The 17,435-nt window shown below is 48.8% G+C and overlaps 1 protein-coding gene across 1 annotated transcript; it reads right to left on the bottom strand.

Moving 5' to 3' along the window:
- Nucleotides 1–709: 709 nt before the first annotated feature.
- LOC136640494 (RLA class II histocompatibility antigen, DP alpha-1 chain-like) lies at nt 710–16,898 on the bottom strand. Its single transcript, XM_066615663.1, has 5 exons — nt 16,758–16,898; nt 12,638–12,895; nt 4,928–5,209; nt 2,338–2,488; nt 710–1,062 (listed from the first exon to the last, which is right to left on the bottom strand). The coding sequence occupies exons 1-5, from the start codon at nt 16,837–16,839 to the stop codon at nt 1,059–1,061; spliced, it is 777 nt and encodes a 258-aa protein (XP_066471760.1). The 5' UTR covers nt 16,840–16,898; the 3' UTR covers nt 710–1,058.
- Between the last annotated feature and the right edge of the window lie 537 nt (nt 16,899–17,435).

Raw genomic sequence — 17,435 nt, 5'->3', positions numbered from 1 at the left:
CCTGCCTCTGTCTGAAGGGCCCCCACCCCTATTCCATACATCTACACTTGACAGGAGCTCTGGCAAACTGATACAGAAGAGAGAACTGAGAGGAGTCATCATCCTGCATGCTTACCTGAGAGTAAGCCCCACTGAACTCAGTGAGACTTACTTCTGAGTAGAAATGCATAGGATTGTGCTGTAAAGCTGCCCAGAACTCTGTCCAAGTTCTTAAGCCAACCATTTTCAACCACTGTGCCATGGCACATTGGTTTGCTGCCCAATTCTCAAGGGAAGAGAAGGGCGGTGTCTGGGGCCCTGGCCTCCTCGCCCTGCTGTGAGCTGCATTGGTGTACTGTGAGTGGTCCACAGGTGTGCCACAGAAATTTGGGGGAAGAACCATTATTAGTATGGTTAATGGGGGATGTGTGCCCACCCCCCCACTGGCAGCCTTGACAATTTTAGTGCCTTGTAAGTGCTGTGAGTTGAAAAAGGTTGAAAATCACTGTCTTCAGCACACAGGTTGAAGGTCTGTTCCATGTTCTGCTGCCTCTAAAAGTGCTGGGAATTCACCCCATTCACAGGACAGGCTTGAGAGTTTTCCGCAAATCATTCTGTACAGTATATTAGAGGCAGAATTCAGTATGCTAAGAAAGTCACCTTCTGTTAAAAGAAAACCCAAGTTTCTAGCTCATAGGGCAGGCTTGAAAAATATGGGAGCGAGACCTGGTGAGAAGTCTCCAAGAGGAGAAAGATTTTTAATGGGCAGGTATAGTAGCTTCCCTGCCCCTCAGAGATTCTCATCCCATCCTGTGATTAGCAGAAAGTAAGCCCCTGTTTTGAAGGGCAGAGTTTACAAGTCCTTTGGGTATGTCGTTCCTAGGCCAGCTCAAGCCATTGGAACAGCTCAGTCGCATCAGGCGCCCTGCTTATTTGCAGCCAGCCAGGAACTGTGAGTGGGACCAAGTGGGTCAGTCGGGTGAGCAGGTACCAGGTCCTTCAAGCTGATCACAGCAACAAAGCCTTAGCAAGAGGCACAAAGGAGAGGAGAGGAGTGGTCTGTATGCTGCCGCCCAAAATTATCTGAAAAGGAAGGAGAGATGCTGTTAGGGTGGAGGTATCCTCCTCCTACTTTCGGACCACAAGATGGACGACTCCCACATGTTTGCAACTCTCTCCCGGCCTTATTTGCCTCTATAAAAACCTTCCCTTCTGAACATCCTGGCACTTGCTAGAAATCTACATTCTCTGAAGGAAAATAAATGCCTGATTGGAAAAGTGTTCCTCCTCCCTGATGTCATTTATTCTGGAAACAAAGTCTGGACTTCCTCAACCCAACCCCTGGGGACAAGAGGTGTTGTTAGTGGGGAGGCATTCTCCTCATCTCAGACCACAAGACAGGTGACGGCACATCTGCAGCCTCTGTCTCCCTGCCTCCATACAAAACATTCCCTTTTTCCTTGTCTCCATTCCCTGCATCTTCTTTGCCTCCAAAAAGATAATCTGAACATCCTGTCACAGCCAAATATCTACATCCTCTGAAAGAAAATAAGTGCCTGAGTGGAAAGGTGTTCCTTCTCCCTGATGCCATTTATTCTGGAAGCATAGTCTGGGATTCCTTGGCCCACCCGGTGAGCGACCTGGAGAAGGAGGCACAAAGTCAGAAATCCCCCTTCCTCCTTACAGATGGAAACCACCTGCAATCAGCTCCCACCAGGAGAGAGGCAGGGGCGACTCCTGCCTCTGCCTGATTCTGCCCTTGTGCCTCTGGAAGAGCAGTTCAGCAATGTTTTCAATAGTTATAGTCAGCACTTGGGGGCTGAGAACACAAAGGCCCCGCCACTGATCTGCTCTTTGAGAAAGGCAACAAGGGTCTGGATTTCTGTACCTCCTGTAGGCACACAGCCTCCCAGCCAGGCTGGGGCCACTAAATGGGTGAACAGAGAACATGTGTCCTCCTGTTGAGGAGCCAAAGAGTGACTGCTCCAAACTGGTCTTCAGTCTGCTTCTGAACAGCAGGTCCTGAGAGGTGCTATTGGGGGGGGGGGCTGAGGTCTTTCTGCCCCACTTGGTGGCTCTCCTTTGGGGCATTGGGGGGGGGTCAGTGTGGTGAAACTGGCTAGATGGGTCCTGGGCCCAATCCAGGAGCTGGGGTGTTCTCTGGCTCTGAAATATGGGGCTCAAACAGAATTGGAGTGACATGTGGCTCCCAGCATGCTCCAGGCTGAGGCCTAAATGGGACTTGAAGGACTGAGAGAGAGACATAAGAGATCTGAGCAGGACCACACCCATCCCTTAGCACCATGTCAAAACACACACATGCCCCATGCGCGTTACCCCCCCCCCAGAGTGAGTTACCTGATGCCCCGGAGACGGCTGCCCCCATCCCCCTGCCTGGCCTTGAAGCAGAGGATGGTGCCAGCAACAATGCCCACAATACCCATCAACAGGCCCAGGGCACACACCATGTTCTCCGTCGTCTCTGGGAGGAGAGTTGGCTCCTTGGAGTCTGGGAAGGGAGAGTACAGACAGAGGAGAGGTGAGCTTGGGCAGTGGGTGCAGGACCCACGAGTCCTCCCCTCTCCCCCCACCCATCTTATTTTCTGCACTATGGGACCAGAGATCCCAGCGTCCTGTCAATTCTCCCCTTCCTGGCCAAGATGCCTTGCAGTTCTCCTAGTAACCTCTCCAAGGCGCCCATAAGTGACACGTTGCTTACACCTAAGGTGGCGCCTAAGGTGCACCTAGTCACACCATGCTCCCAACGGCACGAGGGCAGCTGGGGGCACAGGATTCAGCATCCTGGAAGAAAAGTTGTAGGTTCCAGATGGCTGCAAAGATAAAGGTGAAGCCCAGACACAGAGTGGACCACGGCGTGGAGCTCAGGACCTCTCCGGCAGTAGGTGATATCATAAGCTGGAATGCTTCCCAAGGACCTTGCCTGAAAAGCATCAGGCTCAGCCGGGGGCAAACTGAGAAACGTGCCTAAGGGGCTATATAAGTGTCTTGGGTCATCATCTTTCCCACAGGCTTCCTGAGGGACAGTATGTCTCTCCTAACCTGGAGACAGGGTTAAGCAGCAAGGTGGTCAAGTTTGTAGATGGCAAGAAAATTTCCAGGTGTTGAAGACCAGAAGGGATTGTGAAGAGCTCCAGAAGGATCTCTCCAAAGAGAATGGGATGCAAAATGGCAGATACATTTCAATGTAAGTGAGTGTAAAGTAATATACATTGGGACAAAAAATCAAAACTTCACATAGAGGCTAATGCACTGTTTCTCAAACTGTGGATCAGGACAGGTCCACATTCATTTCAGTATTTTATTTTTAGTACATTAGACTTGATGCATATGTTACTGTATTTGAGGAGATCTGTACATTTAACAAGCTACAGTGTATATGCTTTTAACAATGATAGTCAATGGGGCTTACTTCAGGGTAAGTGTGGACTAGGATTGCAGTCTAGGATTGTTACAGATTTTTCCTGCTTGATGATGTCACTTCTAGCCATGACATCACTTCCAGGGTAATGACATCACTTCCGGTGGGTCCCAACAGATTATCATGCTAAAAAGTGTCCTGGGCTAAAATGTTTGAGAACCACTGGGCTAATGGGTTCTAAACTGTCTGTGACAGCTCTGGAGAGAGATCTTGGGGTGGTGGTGGACAGCTCAATGCAAGTGTCAACCCAATGTGTGGCAGTGGTGAAGAAGGCCAATTCCATGCTTGGGCTTATTAAAAAAGGAGATTGAGAATAAAACAGCTAATATAATACCATTGTACAAATCAATGGTAAGGCCACACCTGGAGTATTGTGTCCAGTTCTGGTCGCCACATCTCAAAAAAGACATAGTGGAAATAGAAAAAGTGCAGAAGAGTGCAACCAAAACGATGACTCAGCTGGGGCACTTCTCTTACGAGGAAAGGCTACAGTGTTTGGGGCTCTTCAGTCTAGAAAAAAGGTGCCTAAGGGGGGACAAGGTTGACGTATAATATTATGCAGGGTATGGATAGGGGGATGTTCTTTTCCCTAGTGTTCTTGTTCCTCTCGCACAACACCAGAACCAAGAGGCATCCTCTAAAATTGAGTGTCAGGAGAGAGACAAAAGAAAATATTTCTTTATCCAGCAAGTAATTAGTCTGTGGAATTACTTGCCACAGGATGTGGTGATGGCATCTGGCCTGGATACCTTTAAAAGGGGATTGGACAGATTTCTGGAGAAAAGTTCATCACAGGTTACAAGCCATGATGGGTATGCGCAACCTGGTTTGGAAGTAGGCCACCTCAGAATGAGGCATCTGGTGGGCCACTGTGAAATACAGGAAGCTGGACTAGATGGGTCTTTAGCCTAATCCAGTGGGGCAGGGCTCTTCTGATGTTATGTAATTCATGTTACCCAACCCTGTGCAAATTCAAAAACAGGGGGACATACTTCTTTAATCCCACCCTTCAATGTTTATACAGTTGTTTTAACAATTTTACAGCCCATTCCAAGGATCTGGGATGATAAGAGCCACACCTTTAAATGAAATATGATACTTTTTGAAGTAGGAATAAATGGAGGGAGAATGAAACACTCCAAGGAAAAAAAATCAAGTTGTTTCTTTGTTCTTGTTAGAGCACAATCCCGTGCATGTCTTCTGTTCAGTGAGGCTTAATCTCAGGAAAGTGTGGACAGAATGACAGTCTTAATGGGGCATGGTTATAGCATGGGGAGGTTTTATGACAAGCTCATGCCCATTAAAATGTCCCACCACACCCCTGAAGGGGACTGAGCAGGCCTCTGGCGTGGCTACTCTTATTCTTTCCTTGGGCTGGCAGAGGCAGAATCAATCATGCAACAAGCAGCTGGGCTTCACTCACACACATTCTTCATCTCTCAACTTTGTTTTTCTTAGCCCTGACTTGATGCCTTTTCAAGGTTCAGAATACCACCCCTCCCCACTTACACCACAGCCTGCTCAGGCTCTCGGTCAGGCCCCAGTGGTCCACTTTGCAGACATAGATGTCTCCAGGCTCCGGGATGAAGGGCAGGTAGGAGAACTTGCGGAAGTTGCCCTCTGAGCTGGGGTAGAAGCTAGTCTCCATCACACCCTGGGAAACCACCTCCCCGTTCTTCAGCCACGTGATGTTCAGCACTGGGGGAAAGATCTGGTCCACAAAGCAGATGAGCACATTGGGGTCCCCCATTTCCACGGGCTTTTTGGGGTACACTGTTGCTGAAGGAGCGACTGAAAAAGAGGGACAAGGTCAGCACCTAATGCTTCCTTCTTACCCCAGAGGTCCCACCACCCTGCCCCCTGATCGGAACCAACCCGCAGCCTCACCCTAGACATTGGTGTTTCTCCACAACCTTGATGCCTCTCTGTGCAACTCCCTTCTGCTGTTCCCAGGACAAGCAGCCAAGCTGAACAGTGGAAGGGGGCACCAGACTCTCTTTGCCTTGGCCACTTTCACCTCCCAAATAAAGAAGATGGGATGTGGGTGCATTTGCAGAAGGAACCCTCTGCAACACCAACACCTTTCCCAGGGGCTGCTAATTCTGTTCTGCACACAGGAATATCTCTGACAAACTGCAGTGCATCTGAGCATATGCAGAGTGCTGGGCCCTCTCACCACTAAACTGTATTACCAGGTGTGTGAGGATTGCACATCTGCACAGGAACGAGGGAGTTTCTGTCCAAGCGCATGAGCTTTTGTGCTGCCACCTGCACATAGAAGTGGATTCCTGCTTGCTCATTTTGGAGCTTGCTGTCTTTGGGGGGGGGGGGAGTTTTCATTGCATCCTCCAGTCTGCCAGGTGAGTCTCAAGCAGGGGTATGTGTGTGAAAGAGGGTGCTGGGTGGGGGACAAGGGGTGGTGGGTATTCTATGTGCTCATGCAGTTCTCATTTCAGCCACAGATGCATGGGTGTGTGTCCCTCCTCCTCCCACAGCAACAGCTGCATATTGGAGAGTGGGATTTACAGGATAACCTTTTCAGTATGTCTAGGAAAATGGGGGAAGGGGCTGCTTTTCTCCAGCAGAGCAGCTGAGGGAGGTGGGAAAGGCTGAAGGTCTTTGCAAGAGAGCAGAGATGGGGAAAAATTTATAATCCTTTGTCTATGAACAATGAATGATCACTAACGTGATCAGGGCAGCAGATCTCCTCCTTCGGATGTCAGCTCACAGAGGGCTGGCTTTAAGCTAACTGGACCAATTGCTCCCAATTAGATCCAGCGCCTAAGGGGCCCCCACGCAAGGGTAAAAATAAAAAATAAAAATAAAATTTATACTAAACCATTTCAGTCACTAAAACAAGTGACTTTTACTATAGGTATGACCCAATTATCCACAGAGTTTTCACTCTTGGTTAACTCAACTGATGAGAAGAGCTCTTTAAATTAAAGGAAAAACATCCTTTTGCTCTGTGGTTTAAAAATTTTCCATTGCTTACCACTGTAATGCGGGAGAGCAGTAGCAGACAGGCAGACAATCAATCAATCAATCAATCGCTCTCCAGGTGCTTAGAAAGGCTTCATGCCAAGGCAAACCCCTTCCCCCTGGAGCATGTGAGAGAATGCAAAGCTGCAAAGTGGAGGTGATAATCATCAGGAGGAAGAGAAGATGGTTTGCCATGGAGAGATGCCTTTCTAAGAACCTGGAGAGCGATTGATTGATTGATTGATTGATTGCCTGCCTGCCTGCCTGCCTGCCTGCCATTGCTGTCCTATATTACAATGGTAAGTGAGGTTATTTTTAAACCACTGAGCAAAGGGTCATTGTTTTTTAAAATGGATTTCATTTAATGCAATTTTTAGCATTCAGTGTTAACACTCAACCTGTAATTATTTTTCAAAGCTAATCTACGTATTTTGTTTCTTTGCGTGTAGACTCACATGTATGTAATTTTATATTAAAATGTGCTTAGATCCATTTGGTCCATTAATGCACATGTACTTTTTAAGGGCACTTCTGATTGCTTTCCATTCTATCACAGAGACAGAATGTCTAGAATACATTTTATTTATATCACTAAGATTCTTCAGACCTTGGCTGTGAACCTGAGGAGGCCCTCCAAAGAATGTTTCCCACTGGACCCCGCAGCTCCTAAGGCCAGCCCTGAGCTCTCTTGCATCATCAGGGAAGGAGGGGACTGCCCAGCTGGGCTCTGAAACCATACAGAAAAGGAATGAAGAACTTTTACTGGAGACAGCTAGGTGCCTGCCTCTTTGGCAGAAGCACTGGGGCATTTCCTGTGTTGAGACTGGCTTGGCCTCCTGTGCATCTCAGAGGTGCCAACATGTGCAACTTTGAAGGCAATTGTTGAGAAAGCCCCTCCAACTTCTGGACCAGAATGTCCCTGCCTGCCTGCCTGCTATTGACCAGAACGTCCCTCCATCACAAGAGGTGAGATGGAAAATGAGGCAACACAGAAGATTGCTTACCCTGCAACATCTTTCAAGGGCTGCATAGTTAGGGGCAGCCTTAGGCAAATTTGACCAATTTCATCAAACTGGGCTCCACTCCTAAGGGGGGCCCTGCACTAGGCTGGCAGATTGTGACACTTGCCTGAGTCTGAGAGGCCATTTCAAGGCAGCACTGCGCCAAGTCAGCAGACAAGACACAGCCTGGACTGAGCAAGTCCATGTGGTCCCAGAGAACATGTGGTCCCTGAGACAGGGCCAGCCTTAGGGCAATTTGACAAGTTTGATTGAATCAGACCCTGAGCCTAGAGGAGCAGAGCACCTGCAGCTGGCACCTAGCTCTGTAGCCAATGCTACAGCATTAAATCTTCTATGCCAAGGTATCACAAGGAGACTGCAGCAAGCACCCAGCTGCCCTTGGGTCCAATTGGCTCAAAATCAGCGCCCAACTAAAGCAGTTGACAGTTACATTACTCTCTGGTGCTGTAATTTGTGTGGGTGCCATTAGCCCCAGGCTCACCGCTGCTGCTTGTTTTGGTGAATAGGGGCCCCTGCAAATATATTTCTCATTGGGCCCCACAACTCCTAAGGTTGGTCCTAAGCATAGTGTAGTCATTAATGCTTGGGGTCAAGCAGGAGATCAAATCCCTGCACTCAGCCATGCAATTCCCTGAGAGTAACCTCAAGTTCTTCACCTTCTTGCTGAGCCTCCCCTACTTTTCCAGGGTGTTGTGAAGATCAAATGGGCTGGAAACAACAACAAAGTAGTGACAGAATGGGAACTGGGAGTGGAAGCATGATGGGAAGTGATAGCCAGTCCAGCGGAATGAGAGGCTGCAGGGATAAAGGAGCAAATATGCAGTCCATTTTGGGGGGCTCCATATACAAGTGCTTTTATGCAAATGCCCAAAGTCTCTGAGCAAAGATGGGACAACTGGAAAGTTTCGTTACTAGGGAAAACATTGACATAGTGGGCATAACGGAAACCTGGTGGAATGCGAAGAAACAGTGGGAAACCGCAATTCCGGGCTATAAACTCTATAGGAGCGACAGGGAGGGGCGTGTTGGAGGCGGGGTGGCCATTTATGTTAAGGAAGGGATAGAAGTAGAGAATGAAGGCTGGTCCTGCTCCACCATAGAATCTCCGTGGGTTAAATTACCAGGTTGGAGGAGCGATGTAATACTAGGGGCATGCTATCGGACCAGAAACCTGAAGGGTACCTTGAAATGAGGAAACAGATTAGGGAGGTATCGAGGAGAGACAGGGTTGTAATCATGGGGGACTTCAATTATCCTCACATCGACTGGGTCAATTCATGTTCTGGTCACAAAAGAGAGACCGGATTCCTTGACATGCTAAATGACTATGCCTTGCAACAGCTAGTCATGGAGCCCACCAGAGGGCAGGTGACTCTGGATTTAATATTGTGCGGCACTCAGGACTTGGTTAGAGATGTCAATGTTACTGAGCCATTGGGGAACAGCGACCATGCTGTGATCTGTTTTGCCATGCATGTCGGGGGAAAAGTGCCAAGCAAATCTGGTACAAAAACCCTTGACTTCCAAAGGGAAGAATTCCCTCAAATGAGGAAGCTAGTCAGAAGGAAGTGGAAACGCAAGGTAAAAAGCACTGTTGGGAAAACTCAGCATGGCTTGACTCGAGTCAAGTTACTGAGTCACTGCCCCCCACGACTCAACTTGAGTCATAACGGGGGCACTTTCCGAGTCTTCGAGTCACCCTTTAGCGACTCTAATGGACTCGAATCGAGTCCCTCCCCCTTTAAAAAGCCAACTGTGGAAAAAATGGGGCCGCTGCCAGTGGAGAGTGTGTCGGAGCCGTCTTTGAGCAGTCCCCTGATGTTCCTGCCCATCCGTAAAGAGGGCAGGAGGGTGGGAGGAACTGAGTGAGAGCTGGGACAGAAGCGGCAAGAGGGAGGAGGGTCACAAACAGCAGCTGGGAGGCTTACCAGGATGACCCAATCCTTGCAGTTTTACTCAGAAGTAGTCCCACTTCAGCTGGTCATTCAATGAGGCTTGCTCCCCCAAGTGTAACAACAGAGCCAAGAAGTCCTAAGCTTCGAAAGTAGAACTGGACAAAAGAGTTTCCACCTGCCTTGTGGAGCTTTTGCAGCCAATTGTAAGGCAAGAAACTCCTTGGGCTCCTCCTCCTGCTCCCCTTCAACCAATAAAAATATCCAAAAGCCCATACTTTCTCCAATGATCATTGGTTCCTTCCTTCCTATCAGAATGGGGAAAAAGAGCTCACTCCCACCACCACCCCTCTTGCTCGATCAGAATGTTTGCCCCCCCAAGGTTCTCCACACTGCGGAAACAGTAAGCAAGTATACCCAGAGACAGGTAGACTCAAGTCAGTACTTGTCAGAATAAATGCAAGTCAGGGCGGCCCTGACTCAAGTCTTTTTCAGTCATCCATGTACATGAGTTGCTGAATCACCCAAAATCATGCATTTTTGCGACTTGAGTCCAATTCAGTGACGAGTCCCCTACACTGGTAAAAAGAGTCCAATCTCTCCAGAGTGCATGGAGGCTGCTTAAAACAACAGTAATAGAGGCCCAACAGAAGTGTATACTGCAAAGGAAGAAGGGCTCCACTAAGTCCAGGAGGTGCCCGCATGGCTAACGAGCCAAGTTAGAGAGTCCGTAAAGGGCAAGGAAGCCCTTCCGTAAATGGAAGTCTTGCCCTAATGAGAAGAAAAAGGAACATAAACTGTGGCAAAAGAAATGTAAGAAGGTGATACAGGAGGCTGAGGGAAACTATTAGGAAAACACGGCCAGCAACATTAAGGGGAATAATAAAAGCTTCTTCAAATATGTTAGAAGCTGGAAACCCGCCAGAGAAGCGGTTGGTCCTCTGGATGGTGAGGGAGGGAAAGGGGAGATAAAAGGAGACTTAGAGATGGCAGAGAAATTAAATGAGTTCTTTGCATCCGTCTTCACGGCAGAAGACCTCGGGCAGATACTGCTGCCCAAATGGCCCCTCCTGACCAAGGAATTAAGTCAGATGGATGTTAAAAGAGAAGATGTTTCAGACCTCATTGATAAATTAAAGATCAATAAGTCACCAGGCCCTGATGGCCTCCACCCAAGAGTTATTAAGGAATTGAAGAATGAAGTTGCTGATCTCTTGACTAAAATATGCAACTTGTCCCTCAAAACGGCCACAGTGCCAGAGGATTGGAGGATAGCAAATGTTACACCAATCTTTTAAAAGGGAAAGAGGGGGGACCCGGGAAACTATAGGCCGGTCAGCCTAACATCTATACCGGGTAAGATGGTGGAATGCCTCATCAAAGATAGAATCTCAAAACACACAGACGAACAAGCCTTGCTGAGGGAGAATCAGCCTGGCTTCTGTAAGGGTACGTTTTGCCTCACAAGGGGTCAACAGGCATGTGGATGCGGGAGAACTCGTGGACATTAAATATCTGAAATTTCAGAAGGCGTTTGACATGGTCCCTCACCAAAGGCTACTGAAAAAACTCCACAGTCAGGGAATTTGAGGGCAGGTCCTCTCATGGATTGGGACCTGGTTGAAGATCAGGAAACAGAGAGTGGGTATCAATGGGCAATTTTCACAGTGGAGAGAGGTGAAAAGCAGTGTGCCCCAAGGATCTGTCATGGCACTGGTGCTCTTCAACCTGTTCATAAATGACCTGGAGACAGGGCTCAGCATCGAGGTGGCCAAGTTTGTGGATGACACCAAATATTTCCGAGTGGTGAAGACCAGAAGAGATTGTGAGGAGGTCCAGAAGGATCTCTCCAAACTGGGAGAATGAGCAGCAAAATGGCAGGTGTGTTTCAATGTAAGTAAATGTAAAGTCATGCACATTGGGACAAAGAAGTTGTCTGTGATGGATAAGGAGAGAGATCTTGAGGTGCTGGTGGACAACTCAATGAAAGTGCCAACTCAATGTGCAGCAACAGTGAAGAAGGCTAATTCCATGCTTGAGATCATTAGAAAAGGTATTGAGAATAAGACTGCTAATATTATAATGCCGTTGTACAAATCGATGGTAAGGCCACACCTGGAGTATTGCGTCCAGTTCTGGTCACCGCAACTCAAAAATGATATAGTGGAAATGGTTAAAGGTGCAGAAGAGAGCAACCAAAATGATTACTGGGCTGGGGCACCTTCCTTATGAGGAAAGGCTACAGAGTGTGGGGGACTCTGCAGTCTAGAAAAGAGGTGCCTGAGGGGGGACATGATTGAGACATACAAAATTATGCAGGGGATGGACTGCATCTCTCTCACTCTCACATAACACCAGAACCAGGGGACATCCACTAAAATGGAGTGTTGGGAGAGTTAGAACAGACAAGAGAAAATATTTCTTTACTCAGCGTGTGGTCGGGCTGTGGAACTCCTTGCCACGGGATGTGGTGACGGCATGTGGCCTGGATGCCTTTAAAAGGGGATTGGACAAGTTTCTGGAGGAAAAATCCATTACGGGTTACAAGCCATGATGTGAATGCGCAACCTCCTGATTTTAGCAATGGGCTATGTCAGAATGCCAGATGCAAGGGAGGGCACCAGGATGAGGTCTCTTGTTATCTGGTGTGCTCCCTGGGGCATTTGGTGGGCCACTGTGAGATACAGGAAGCTGGACTAGATGGGCCTGTGTCCTGATCCAGCAGTGCTTATGTTCTTATGAAAGATGCACCTTTGCCCTCCCTGGAGGAATGAGGAATAGAGTCTGTCCTTCCTGAACTGCTTGGGCCAGAGATTCTGGGGCTCCTGGTCTCATGGCATTTTGGATGACACAGTCCTGGGTGTCAGGACTGACCCGAGATCTCCCAGTCTGAAGGTATGGACCAAGCATCCTCAGTGCTGTAGCCCAGCCCTCTCCTCTTCTCCACTCTCAATTCACCTCCTCTTCCTTTCCCAGAGACTATTATCCCAGAGAATAATAATAAGCCCAAGAGCAGCCCCATAGCAAACTGATGCAGTGTGCACATTTTCTTTTAAGATCCATGGGGCTCCATGGACAGAAATATCAGGTCCTGAATCACACCGGGAGGTCGTCAGGGCTTCAGCAAGGCAGAGGCAGGCTGGTCTTTCTCTCAATCTTTCTCCCTTTTCTTTGGCTTCAAATATCTACAGCTTTACTCCTTTAATTTCTGTTTTTTCTCTCTCTGCCTCTCCCTATTTCCTGCAAGGGTCTCTGGTGTGCGAGGTCTGGGATGTGGAGGGGCCAGTGGGGTGGGGGGTGCTCTAACCCAGTCCTTCCAGTACCGTCCTGGGCTTGTGTCCGGTTGCTGAGCTGCATGAGGGTCTCCATGTTCGTCTTCATGAGGGCCATTATGCTCAGGGCTCCTTGTGCATCATACTCAGCGTAGGTGGTGAAGTCTGGCAGCCTCCAGACTGTCTCCTTCTTGTTCAAGTCCACGTGGAAGATCTCCTCCTCACTGTTCTCCTGCAAGTACTCCCCAGACTGCTTCTGTGAGGGGAAGCTCTCCTGGAAGAACACCATGTCCATATATGTGTCCTCCACTGAATATGGGGAGAGAGTGGAATAGCTACATCATTTGATACCCAGGGCTCATAAATTTTTGACAGCGTCCCCCATTAATTAATACAACAAAATTAAGTCCATGTGGGAGCCCAGGCCTACCCACCCAGCAAACCTCAGCCACAAAGACCAAAATTCAACCAGGAAGTCTACCCACCTGGAAGAGATGGCTCCAGTGGACAGTCAGAATGGGTCTACCCAGCAGGTAGATCTGGGCTCCAAGACGAGGTGGGAGCCTAGGTCTACCCACCCGGTAAACCTCAGCCACAAAGGCTGAAGTTCAGTGTAGCTGAAGTTCGGTCTACCCACCTGGTTGACCTGGCCTCTGGAGTTAAGAGTGCTCATCCCCCCTTTGAACACAAATGCTGGATCCATCCCTGACTCAGTGACATACTGCCCTTTCATCTGGAGGTTCAACATAGTCATCATAGTTAATCACCACTGATAGGCTAGAGCCCACTATGAATGTCAAGAATTCACTTAAAAAGTCATCAAAGCAGCCAACAACACCAAACATACCCACCATCACTAGGGTTGGTGCCAACAAAAAAAAAACTGTCAACTTGATGGCACTCAGACAACTGAATAGCAGTTTGAGTATTAGCTGTGAACATGGAAAAGGGAGCAGACTGATAACATATTGGTTCCCTGTTGGGTCTTAATTACACCTTGTTAGCTCTCATAACACTCAAGCTCATTGGTCAATTTTGAGTTAAGGAAATCCACTTATTGTGACATAAAGCTATTGTGTTTCTTTTCTGGTTATTAGGTTATACCTTCGATAGGATATAGATATTTCAACGCACTTTCTGCTGTAAGATATTTCTGCTGTAAGGATATAGATATTTCACTACATTCTGCTGTAAATTACACATCAAATGGTATATAATGGTATTATTCCTGAAAACCACTATTTCCACAATTTTGGTCACTGTTGGTGTCACCTCCCCCCAAGTGTGTCACTTTATCAACATCTTATTGGTTACATGCTGTGTCATAACAACATCTCATTGGCTCGTCAAATTATCAGTCTCATTGGTTCATTTTGAGTTAAGAAAATCTTTTTGTTACATAATACAGCTGTATTTTTGTTTTCTGTTTATTTGGTTGTAACATTTGATAGAATGGCAATATTCCACTCTGGCTTGTTTCATTGCATTCCACTGTAAATTACACATCAAATGGTATCTGACATGATGGTATTATTCCTCATAATTGTGATTTTAGTTATTTTGGTCACTAGTGGTGTCAGCCCCCTGCAACTTGGCACCTGGGGCCTATGGCCCCCTCACCCTCCCCATTTTTATGCCTTTGAGAAAGACTAAGTGAGCTGTACAGGGACTTGGCCAGGCTCCTCAGGAGACCCCACACTCTCCAGCACCCAACAAGAAGGATCACTGAAAGTGAAGACCGATGATCCAAGCACCCCTCCCCACCTCTCCAAAGAATAGCCCTGATGATGACCCATAGCAGACTGTCCATGGTAGGGGGCCTGTGGCAGATCAGAGGAACTGAGAGTCTGCCTGGCTGAAGTCAGGACAAAGGGGAGTCTGTCACCCCTGAGGTCCAGGGCGGGTCCTAACCAAACCCCCTTCCAGTGGCGTTACTAGGGGGTGTGGGTGGTGCAGATCGCACTGGGTGACACGCACTGGGGGAGTGATGAGCACTGGGGGGTGACACGCTAAAATCATGGTGGTTAGGAGTAATACTGTTGTGTTATATACCGTTGGATGCGGAATTTCCAGCAGAATGCAATGCAAAAAACCAGAGTGAAATACAGGTTGAGACTAATTATTCACATAGGTTCCATTCCAAGCGCTCACATGGATGGCAAAAAACGCACTATAGCAAATCAATTTAAAAAACAAAGTTTCTTTTCTGGGGTGATTTAAAAACAGCCTTGCTGACCTTTGTGATATAATATAAGAGACATTAACAAGACAATCCATCAATCAGTCCTTCTCCAAGAGCTTACAAAGAGCTGAGAGCTTTCACTCAGCCCCTTCCTTAACCAATGCAAAGGGATCACCTTTCTTTCATGTGTTCAGGGGGAAGGGAGGGGACCACTGGGGAGAGAAGGATTGATGGATTGTCAACCAGCTGCGCTCTCTCTCTCTCTCTCTCTCTCTCTCTCTCTCTCTCTCTCTCTCATTAAGGAGGCTGTTGTTAAAGGACTGTTCAGTTTTTAAAATTGATTTTAAAGGGGTACATTTTCCCCTTCTCCAGGGATCAGCACATTCCTTCTCATTTGCAGGGGCCATTCCTGTCGAGTCAAAATCATGTATAAAAAATCCGTGCATAAATAGGCTGGACCTGTATCTCCTTTCTATCAAAAGTTATTTGCAAAAAACCAGAAAACAAAAAATGGATTGAGCCCAATGGAAAGTGAAACTGAGCTGTATCATGCGTTTACTCAAGAATAGACAAAACTGTCTTAGTCTGTTGGAAAGGGCAGGCTGAGAGGAATCCAACACCAGAATGGTACTGATCCAATGAATGCAACCTCCCAAAAACACCTAAGAAGGAGGTCCCTCCCTCCAAGCTGGTGAATAGATTGAGCCTTAAGGAAAGCGAAACTAAGCCACAAGGTCAGGTGCAAACGTGCCTTGGCTTGTAGTCAGGTCAGGCAAATGGGAATGCAAGAAGACCAGAATGGTCCTGATCTGGTGGAACTGGAGCTCAACAAATGCTCCAGAAGGCAGCCCCCCCCCCCCCCACTATGAAGGATCAAAACAGAGGCTTCAGCTGATAAGGTTAACCTTTTTGAGACTTGCAGAGCCAGGCAGATCCTGACAGTGATCTGGTTTAAACAGAAGTTCTTCAATTGAACTGGGCACTGGGTAGGGATGAAAACCTTACTGGTTTTGGAGGGAGGTGTTATTGCAGGCAAGTCACAGAGGAAATTCACTTGGTGGAACAGGGCTGGCTTCTGCTTATTTAATTATTTGTTTCGCTTTAATTATTTATACTTATTTATTTTAATTTGCCTGATGATTACACTTCCACCATGACATCACTTCTGGAGGGTCTTGGACAGATTGTCATTCTAAAAAGTGGGTCCCAGTGCTTAAAGCTGCTGCAATAAGGTGCTAGTAAGTTGACGTGGGGGGGGGGGGAGTGTGACAGTACTAGTGACCAAAATCACTAAACTTGCAGTTTAGAGGATGTCATATGTCAAGCAATGTGTCATTTCATGCGGAATGTGTTCTATCAAAAGGTACAGCCAAAAAACCAGTGGGGGAGGAGTGATGGTACATCACCACGCCCACCACCTGGGGTGTTGCCCCGCCCACTGCATGGGGTCATGCGCTGGCATCCCTCACCTTCACTGCCCCCTTCCCTATGGACATCTGTGGGCTTCCCCACCACCTCTGTGGAAGGGGCGTTATCACCGCGCAGATCCACCTGTGAATAGGAATCCCGTCTCATCTCTCCCTTCCTCCTTCCACCGAGGTCCTCCGCGCCCTCCCGGGCCTGATCTCCTCCCTCCTCTGCGCACGTGGCTGCCCTGCCTTGCCGCCCCCTCCCAGGAAGCTTGGAGACAGCCCCCCCCGTCGAACATCGAAGCCCCCCCCCCCGCTGCAAGGGATGCGGCGCACCAGGCGCGGAATGAAGGACCTTCGGCTGCGGAGGGGAAGGGCGCGGGGGCGGGCTTGTCGCATGCCTGCCACTCGCGGGGGAACTGCGCTGTGCTCCCCCCGCCACGGCAAATCCTTCTGCACTCCCCTCGCCTGCTGTGCGGGGGGGATCTGGAAAGACCCCCAGCGCCGGCTCAAGCCGCTCCCCCAACACGCTTCAGGGTCGCCCCGCACAGCTTCTGCGACCCCCCCCCCCTGCCCTCACCTGCGACGGGTGCGGCGCCGGGCAGCGCAAAGAGCACCAGGAGGCAAAGGGGCAGCACCAGGGCTTCCTCCCCGGACCCCATCCTCTCTGCTCGGCCGGTGGGGCTGCGGGCGAAGGACGCGCGTCCAGCGAGGCGGAGGCCCCGCGAGTGCGCAGCGAGGGGGCCAGGCTGGGGTGCGGGGGAGCCGTTCAGCACCGCCAATGGGAAAAGGGCTCCGCGCTGACCGGCCTGTCGCCGGGTGGAGCCTCCCCGGGCAGGAGCCTCAGCAGGAGATGGAACCAGAAGAGGGAGAAGCTGCCCTGCTTAGCCCCGTAACAGGATAAATACGAGGGGAGGGGTCTCTCCGATCCGTCCAGGGGGCCTGCAGCACCTCGTTCCTCGCTCCGGGGTGGATGTCACAAACTCCCGTTTCATGTTGTGCATCGAGAGACCAGAACGAATGGAGCAGCTGCAAGATCTGAAGGCTTCTTGACCATGAAAAACTGAAGGCAAAAGGAGAAGGGGGCGGCAGAGAATGAAATGGTTAGATAGTGTCACCGAGGCAATGAACATGAATCTGCACAATTTCTGGAAGTTAGTGGTAGATGGGGGGCCTGGAGTGTTGCAGTCCATGGGGTGATGAAGAGTTGAACACAACTTAATGACTGAACAACAAAAAAAACTGTAGTTTGTTTTGT

Source organism: Tiliqua scincoides, chromosome 2 (genome assembly GCF_035046505.1).
Source record: "Tiliqua scincoides isolate rTilSci1 chromosome 2, rTilSci1.hap2, whole genome shotgun sequence".
In the NCBI taxonomy this organism is placed as follows: Eukaryota; Metazoa; Chordata; class Lepidosauria; order Squamata; family Scincidae; genus Tiliqua; species Tiliqua scincoides.
This window is presented reverse-complemented; position numbering and strand designations above follow the sequence as displayed.

What these genes read in the sequence shown, in the direction of transcription:
- LOC136640494 (XM_066615663.1), bottom strand. Translation starts at nt 16,839, where the DNA reads ATGGGGTCCGGGGAGGAAGCCCTGGTGCTGCCCCTTTGCCTCCTGGTG. An exon ending in CGGCGCCGCACCCGTCGCAG is followed by an intron (nt 12,896 to 16,757) that starts GTGAGGGCAGGG and finishes CCCCATATTCAG; the next exon opens with TGGAGGACACATATATGGAC. An exon ending in CCGGACACAAGCCCAGGACG is followed by an intron (nt 5,210 to 12,637) that starts GTACTGGAAGGA and finishes CCTCTTTTTCAG; the next exon opens with TCGCTCCTTCAGCAACAGTG.